Below are 7,500 nucleotides of genomic sequence, written 5' to 3'. Positions count from 1 at the left end.
AGAGTGATGAAGGGTGACGAAGGGTGACGAAGGGTGATGAAGAGTGATGAAGAGTGATGAAGGGTGATGAAGGGTGATGAAGAGTGATGAAGACTGATGAAGGGTGACGAAGAGTGATGAAGAGTGATGAAGACTGATGAAGGGTGACGAAGGGTGACGAAGAGTGATGAAGAGTGATGAAGACTGATGAAGGGTGACGAAGAGTGATGAAGACTGATGAAGGGTGACGAAGGGTGATGAAGAGTGATGAAGAGTGATGAAGGGTGATGAAGAGTGATGAAGAGTGATGAAGAGTGATGAAGGGTGATGAAGAGTGATGAAGAGTGATGAAGAGTGATGAAGACTGATGAAGGGTGATGAAGAGTGATGAAGACTGATGAAGGGTGATGAAGAGTGATGAAGAGTGATGAAGAGTGATGAAGACTGATGAAGAGTGATGAAGACTCACCCGCTCGCCTTGTTGCCGGGAGACGATCCGGTCCGCCTCGCAGTCCAGCTTGTTCCCGACCAGCAGTAGCTCCGCCTCCTCCGAGGCGTACTGCCGCCCAACACAACGCCGTCACATCATCATCATCATCATCATAATCACTTTCAAAGCTTAAATCCAACAACTATTCCTGCTATTAAAGAAGAAAAAAGAAAAGCCACCTTGTCGATCATCTTCATCCACTTGGGCAGGTCCTCGAAGGTCTCCTGCTTGGTGAGGTCATAAACCACCACGATCCCTCGGGCTCCCCGGTAGTACGCCGACGTGATGCTGTTGAAGCGCTCCTGTCCCGCCGTGTCCCTGGAAAACAAACAAACAAACAAACAAACAACATGACCTCAGAGTCACCGGTTCCAACAGAACTGCTGATTTATGGTTTATTAATACGCAGATTCTGAGAGTAAAATCATCAAACTACAACCTGTGAGAGACGAATCGGTTCTGCAGCGATTTTGCAATAAATCAAGAAGAATCAGGAGGTTTTTACTCTTTGATCTCTTTGAACCTGACTTGAACTTTATTGTCTACAAAGAGCGGAAGAAGCTTGTTCTGAAATGATTATTTTCACACTCCGAGGAAAGATGTGATCGGGTTGTGAAAGAGCGCCGGACTGGCCGGGTCTCACCGGACCATTAAGAGAAGCTCTTAATTTGGCGGTTTGACTCAGACGATCACGTTGGTTCCTGCGGCGGCGGCGGCGGTTTGAAAGCGTTAGCGTACCTTCAAGTGGGTCGCCGGCGAGCCGAGGAGGAGCTGGTGTGACACGGACAGGTGAGGCACGCCGGGGTAAAGTGGGGGGGTGTATGGGGGTGGGGGAGGGGGAGGGGGGGGTGTTAGTGGGGAGCAAGACAGATGTGTTAGTGAAACGAGTGATGGAGTTCCCTCACAGTCACATAGAGCGTAAAAACAACAACAACAAAAAAACAAACAGAAACAAATGCGATGAAATATTCCCAAAATGTAATCAGAGAGTAATCCCATTACATTTTGATTTGTTTGTAACTCGGCATCTCGCAACTCATTGATTCACATTAGATGTTATTTATAGACAAGTTTTGAAAATCTCCTATAATCCAGTTTTCAAACATTTTACTTGGTTTAACTTTTGAATATCGGATCCTAGGAGCTACATTCAGAATCTGCTGTGTCTGTGTGAGCTGGACTGGCTCCGCCCACACACACGCCAATCTATGAGGATGAGGGAGGAAGTACTTCCTCTCGTGGCGTCATGTGCCAGAGCAGAGCTGCTTGATTGTGGGAGGAGTCAAAGGGGGGGAGGAGTCTACTTTGATTGTGATTGGCTAAAAACCCCCGATGACACTATATAGGGTTTGATTTCTGATTGGCTGCTTGGAGCAACACACTTTTTAAAAGAGAGAGAGAGAGAGGACACACTTTCTTCGTCGTTCCAGATGTGGAGACGATTCTTACCGCTGGGAAAACTTTTAGGAAGTGACAACAACAAACGTGCAGAAGCTGATAGAAACAGCTGCAAACCAGCGGCAGCGTTTGTTCCAGCGGTCCCTGAACGCACCGCGGAGGGGTAAACACTATTCTCACCATATCTGCAGCCGGATCTTCTTCCCTCGCAGCTCCACCGTCTTGATCTTGAAGTCGACGCCTGGGAGGGAAAGAAAGAAAACGTGTGACGGATCGTCTTTCAATCGGGAATCGACGAAAACTCAACCGGGAGTTTTTCCACCATATTTACTGGCGTCTTTTAAAATCGTCCCAGTCTAACCTACATAAATGTGACTTAGTGGACGCACAGGGTGTCCTGGTTGACATGTTTTCCCGTCACGCATCAGCGGGGGAGTGGGGACGGGGGGGGGCAAAGTGGGTCAAAACATCAAAACACTGTTGTTATGAGACACGTTGGAGCCGTTGCAGGCAACAGGTTGTAGTTCAAGGGCTTCATGAGCAGTAAAATAGTTCCACAACAACCTTTAAATTCAAACGTTCAGCTCGTGTCTCAGTGTCGCGTTGCTTCTCTTAAAGTTGTTTAAAAAAACAAAAAGTCCCAGAAGCACAAGCAGGAATGACGGTTAATGTAATGTGAACTTAATTCGAAGGGGGACATTTTTTTTAAAAACCCAGAGTGCGGCGAGATGAGAATGATGAGATTTGAATCCGGCAGCACAAAGTAGAAACACGTGGAGCTCGCTGATCTATGACGGTGATCTATCGTCGATACCAGAATCACTACAGGCCGATATCAACCTGCAAGTTGTGTGTTGCGATAACGGCAGGGAACAAAATGGAGTTCCGTCAGAGCAGCTGTGTGTGTGTGTGTCTATTTTGGGATTGGACACTATGGCGGTCCACTGGATGACAGGGTTGTTTACGCAAAAGCAAAGCACCAAGTCTTATCTTCTCTTTGGGGGGGTGAATATGTTGAGGTATTGTTCTATTGTTCATACTTTGTTAAAAAAAAATCTATTAAAAAAAACATAAAGTAAAGCTAAAGGGTCAAATTTGCCCTGTGACAGATCCCACCATCATATATATATATATACATATATATATATATATGAATATAGAAAGGAGCCAGATTTGTATATTCACTCCAAGCCTGCCTCTTTAAATTAGTGCCTCATTAACTCCTAATAAGAGATTAAAATATTCTAAAACCACCTGTAATACTTCTCCAAGCAGTGAACAATCAATGTAAACGAACTAACTCAATTAAGAACATTTTCCTGTAGAAGTTAAACGTCTCCATCTGGAGTTGGGGGAAGTTTGAGGAGGATATTTACTGTCTTCACCCGGCTGGGGCTGCCGGGAGGCGTCTATTTACTGGCGCCGGGCTGTTCTAAAGCGTCCCCTTGTCCAGAAACTAGTCTGATCCCGGCCGCGTCGCGAACCCCCCCGGTTCCGCCGCCGGTTCCTCACCTACGGTCGACTTGCAGGCTTCGCAGAAGGTGTCGTCGGTGAACCGCTCCATGAGGCTGGTCTTACCGACGCCGCGGGAGCCGATGATGATGATCTGCAGTTTGAAATCAGCGGGCCGGGGCGGCACCTTCCTGCGCCGGGACTGAGCCCCCAGAGCCGGGGACGAGTTGGCGGAGCCCCCGCCGCGGGCTCCGGCGGCCCTGCGCGGGATGTCAAACCTCGGCTCCATCAGTGGCTCCGCATCGGGGGCGCGAGGGGCGAACGGAACGAAGCGGACCGCGACAGCGAACTTTCCTCCGTCCCCGAAGAAGTTTTACAAAGTTTGTCCGTTGCCGACAGTTGTTGTTGTTCAGCCATTAGAAACTGTGCGTCGTGACGTCACATCCGCCCACGACGTCACTCCGCCACCGTGACGTGCGGATAAGTATTTACGATATATATTTTAATAATGGTAAATTATTAAAGTGAATTTTCTGTGAAATTATGAATAAAAAAAGCAAAAAAAAATAATTTATAATTTGTTTAATTATTTACAATAGTAAATTCTTCAAATTAATTTTCGGTCAGACTCTGAAAAACCATTTTTTAAACAATATTTATAAATGGTAGAGTATCACAAATTAATTTTCAGTAAAAGTTTGAATGGAAAAAAGGGAAAAAGTTAAATAAATAATTTGACATTATTGTAATGAAGGCTTCCCTCCACTGGGTGGCAGTGTGGGGCCATCCGTTCGGCCGCACCGCCTCTTGCAAATCGGACTCATTCCAAATTCAGCCATCTGACAGGAGCGGTGGGGAGGAAGAAGCCCTTGATCTCAGATTTATGCTCCCAAGTAGAAATTATGTAAGAAGTCAGACAGCTGGAGATCAGAGAAATTGATTGAGAGGGGAAAAAAATGGAGTTAGAGGAGGAACATCACAAACCCCATCAAAGAGAGGAAGAAGGGAGAGAGAGAGAGAGAGAGAGAGAGAGAGAGGACTTCTTAGACAAAATGGAAAGTATGAAAGGACAAAATTCCGCCCATGGTGGAAAGATTAGTCTGAAAATGAGCTGGATATGTTGAGCTGAACGACGAAGATTTGACAGATATATTAAAAACGACACTGGCGCTCTCTGGCTGAATTCCCATTTTATATATATTCGAAAAGAAGGAGCGAAGAAATGAGCCACTATTATGTCAACTCAACTTATTTTAAAACGGTCTCTGTGATGTCACATAACATCATTTGGTATCGTAGGAGCCAATTTTCTAAACTCTACATGAACATAAACGAAATGCGTTTGAGTTGCTTGCATACTGGATAATAAAACAACAAGAAAGAAAAGTGTATTAGATGACTTGAAAACACTGAGGTTGAAGATATTGAGTGTCTCTGGCCCAGTAAGTCACAATAGAACCTGGAGGTGAAAAAACAAAAAAAAACAAAAAACAAATTGCAGTGAGGAAATGTTATTGACAAGCCTCCCGCCAGGCTTCAGCCCGTATTTCAAACTGTGTGAGGTTCAGGAGGATCACTCATAAAAGTGCTGTAAAGCAAAGTGCAAGTGCCGGGAGAAAAAGAAGGCTGGCGTGTGTGTGTGTGTGTGTGTGTGTGTGTGTGTGTGAGGAGGCAGAAAGCATCAGACACAATCAATAAGTGAGGTTGAGGCTCGTCTGGCTGCACGTGTTCACAGGACCAAAGGCAAAATGGCCGAAGGTGTGCCGAGGCCGCCGCACGCCGCCGCCGCCGCCGCACGCCGCCGCCTTTAACTCGATTTCGCAGTCGATCAGAGGTTCGTAGGTTAAATCCCACCGACGGTTTCCCCCCACGAGCAAAGACACCCGACCCCAGCAGCTCCACGCAGCCTTCGCTAAACGCAGGCAAACGGTTGAGTTCGTCGAAAAATACAGGTTTTTTTTCTTGCGGCTTTACTCTCCACATTTTGACTTTTGCTTAGTAAAGTCCTAAAAACTGGTTGTTTCCTTCGTTCAGCCTCGTCTGGTGATGCAGGTTTCTTTTTTTTGTAAGTTATCATTAATATTGATTCCACAACGCATAATCCCGTCAACAAAGTTGACCTCTTATGTACACGTTTTCCCAGATATATATACAAATCAAGCCATTCTTTTATACAGGTGAGAGAACCTTATACTTATGAACTCATTTTAACTTACAATCAGCCGCCACCGAAATAAATAAATTCCTTAGTCATTTTTTCTATATTTCTTTAAAAATGTATATATTTTTAAATTAATAATAAACATATATTTTTAATTAATTAATTAAGAAACAATTCTATTTTTAATTAATTAATAAAAAGATTTTATTTATTTAAAAATATATGTTTTTTAAATTAATAAAAAACATGTATTTAAAAAATACTTAATAAAAACAGACTAAATAATATTTTTAAATAAATAAATTCATTAATAACAAATGTTTGTATTTCTTTAAAAATACATATATTTTTAATTTAGTAATAAACAAATATTTTAAATTAATTAATTAATAAACAATTATATTTTTAATTAATGAAAATAATATTTCTTTAAAAATATATATTTTTTAATTTAATAAAAACATATATTTTTTAAAATACTTAATAAAAACATAAACAGACTAAATAAAGAACTTTTTGAAAATAAACAAATAAATAATATACATTAAAAATAAATTAAATAAAAAATATTTTTAAATAAATAAAAACAAACAAACCAATAAATGAATAATACGGAGTACTCATGTCACTCCCGCTCAATATTTTCTTGGAGTTTCCTCCATCTTTTCAGGAGATTTGTTTCTGTCTCCGTCTCCTCTGCAAAGCTGATGGTTTTTCACACAAAAAAATGAAATGACTTGTATTTGGCTCTATACAAATAAAAAGAAAATAGAACTGAATCCATACAGGCAAGTCAGAACATGTAATGTGTGTGTGTGTGTGTGTGTGTGTGTTCTCCATATCAATGAGATTGATAAATGACGTGAGATTACCTCTACTAATCTACCAACTGTCTCGGATCTCCAAACTGAATAAAACGCAGCAAGAACGCCGACATGAAATGTCTATTTTGGGATTTTTCAAGCCAACAGTCGAGCTCAAGCGTTAAATATTGATGAGACGTTCTCCCGTTCCTCTGGATGAGATAAAAAAAAAAAAAAAAGCAAACCTGCCATTCAACCAACGGGTATTTATTACTCGGCCCCGTAAAGGTCAGCCGTTACTTCACTGTCTTTACTGGCTGAGCATAAACAAGGTGATAATTCACCTGTTCCATAGCTGGAATGCTGATGCTGCTGCACACAGCCTGGTGGAGCAACCAGCAACCAGCAACCAGCAACTCGATCTTTACAGCTGTGCTTCTGCTGCGTTTTTACTAAAAACCATGTTTATACACATTTTAACCTTTGACCTTCCTTTCTAAACCCAAAAAATTACTACTGAAAATAACTACAATCCAGAGGCGTGTTTATTGTTCTTTCCTTGATTTTTCCCTCCATTAGAACATCAGATCCTAGGAGCTACATCCAGAATCTGCTGTGTCTGTGTGAGCTGGACTGGCTCCGCCCACACACGCGTCCATCTATGAGGAAGAGGGAGGAAGTACTTCCTCTCGTGCCAGAGCAGAGCTGCCTGATTGTGGGCGGGGTCAAAGGGGGGAGGAGGAGCCTACCTTGATTGTGGTTGGCTAAAACCCCCCGATGACACTATATAGGGTTTGATTTCTGATTGGCTGCTTGGAGCAACACACTTTTTAAAAGAGAGACACTGTCTTCTCTTCTGGGACGGCGTTCCAGGTGTGGAGACGATTCTTTCTGCTGGAAATAACATTTGCATTACATGACTTGTATTAGTAACTAGGGTCAGTATTAACGTGCTTCCTACTGCCCCCTGCTGGCAAGGAAAGGAAATGTTCTTTGATCAGTCAATACATTTCAGGCACTGAAGCTCCACAATGTCAACCCATTGCCAGTGAAGAGTTTTATCAACCAATTAAATTAAATTGGATTATTTTCTGCCGGAACACTGATTGAAAACCACCGATCTCGTTTGTTCATGGTTTGTTTTTTTTTTTTGTTTTTTTGCATTATTCTTCCTGGTTTAAGATGACCTGCTGTTTTAAAAGTCAAAACCTCCCCAG

At 42.5% G+C, this 7,500-nt stretch overlaps 3 protein-coding genes across 4 annotated transcripts in view; 1 reads left to right on the top strand and 2 right to left on the bottom strand.

Annotated features, from left to right (window-relative positions):
* The window catches only part of rab12 (RAB12, member RAS oncogene family), a 5,897-nt gene extending 2,170 nt beyond the window's left edge, over nt 1–3,727 (bottom strand). Inside the window, exons 1-4 of the mRNA XM_080504144.1 lie at nt 3,380–3,727; nt 2,048–2,108; nt 649–787; nt 449–538 (exon numbers count right to left, since the gene is read on the bottom strand). Coding sequence (XP_080360270.1) covers nt 449–538; nt 649–787; nt 2,048–2,108; nt 3,380–3,608 — 519 coding nt within the window. The 5' untranslated portion in view covers nt 3,609–3,727. The remainder of the gene's footprint in view (nt 1–448; nt 539–648; nt 788–2,047; nt 2,109–3,379) is intronic.
* The window catches only part of LOC308135371 (uncharacterized protein), a 432,222-nt gene that overhangs the window by 7,209 nt on the left and 417,513 nt on the right, over nt 1–7,500 (top strand). The window lies entirely within an intron of this gene.
* gpc5c (glypican 5c) overlaps nt 5,011–7,500 on the bottom strand; it is a gene marked incomplete at its 3' end in the record, with an annotated part of 119,758 nt that continues 117,268 nt past the window's right edge. The window contains exon 9 of the mRNA XM_080502953.1: nt 5,011–5,231. Within this exon, the coding sequence (XP_080359079.1) occupies nt 5,011–5,231 (221 nt within the window). The remainder of the gene's footprint in view (nt 5,232–7,500) is intronic.

Source organism: Blennius ocellaris (genome assembly GCF_963422515.1).
Source record: "Blennius ocellaris genome assembly, chromosome: 10".
In the NCBI taxonomy this organism is placed as follows: domain Eukaryota; kingdom Metazoa; phylum Chordata; class Actinopteri; order Blenniiformes; family Blenniidae; genus Blennius; species Blennius ocellaris.
The sequence above is the reverse complement of the archived record's forward strand: the minus strand, read 5'-3'. Positions and strand labels throughout refer to the sequence as shown.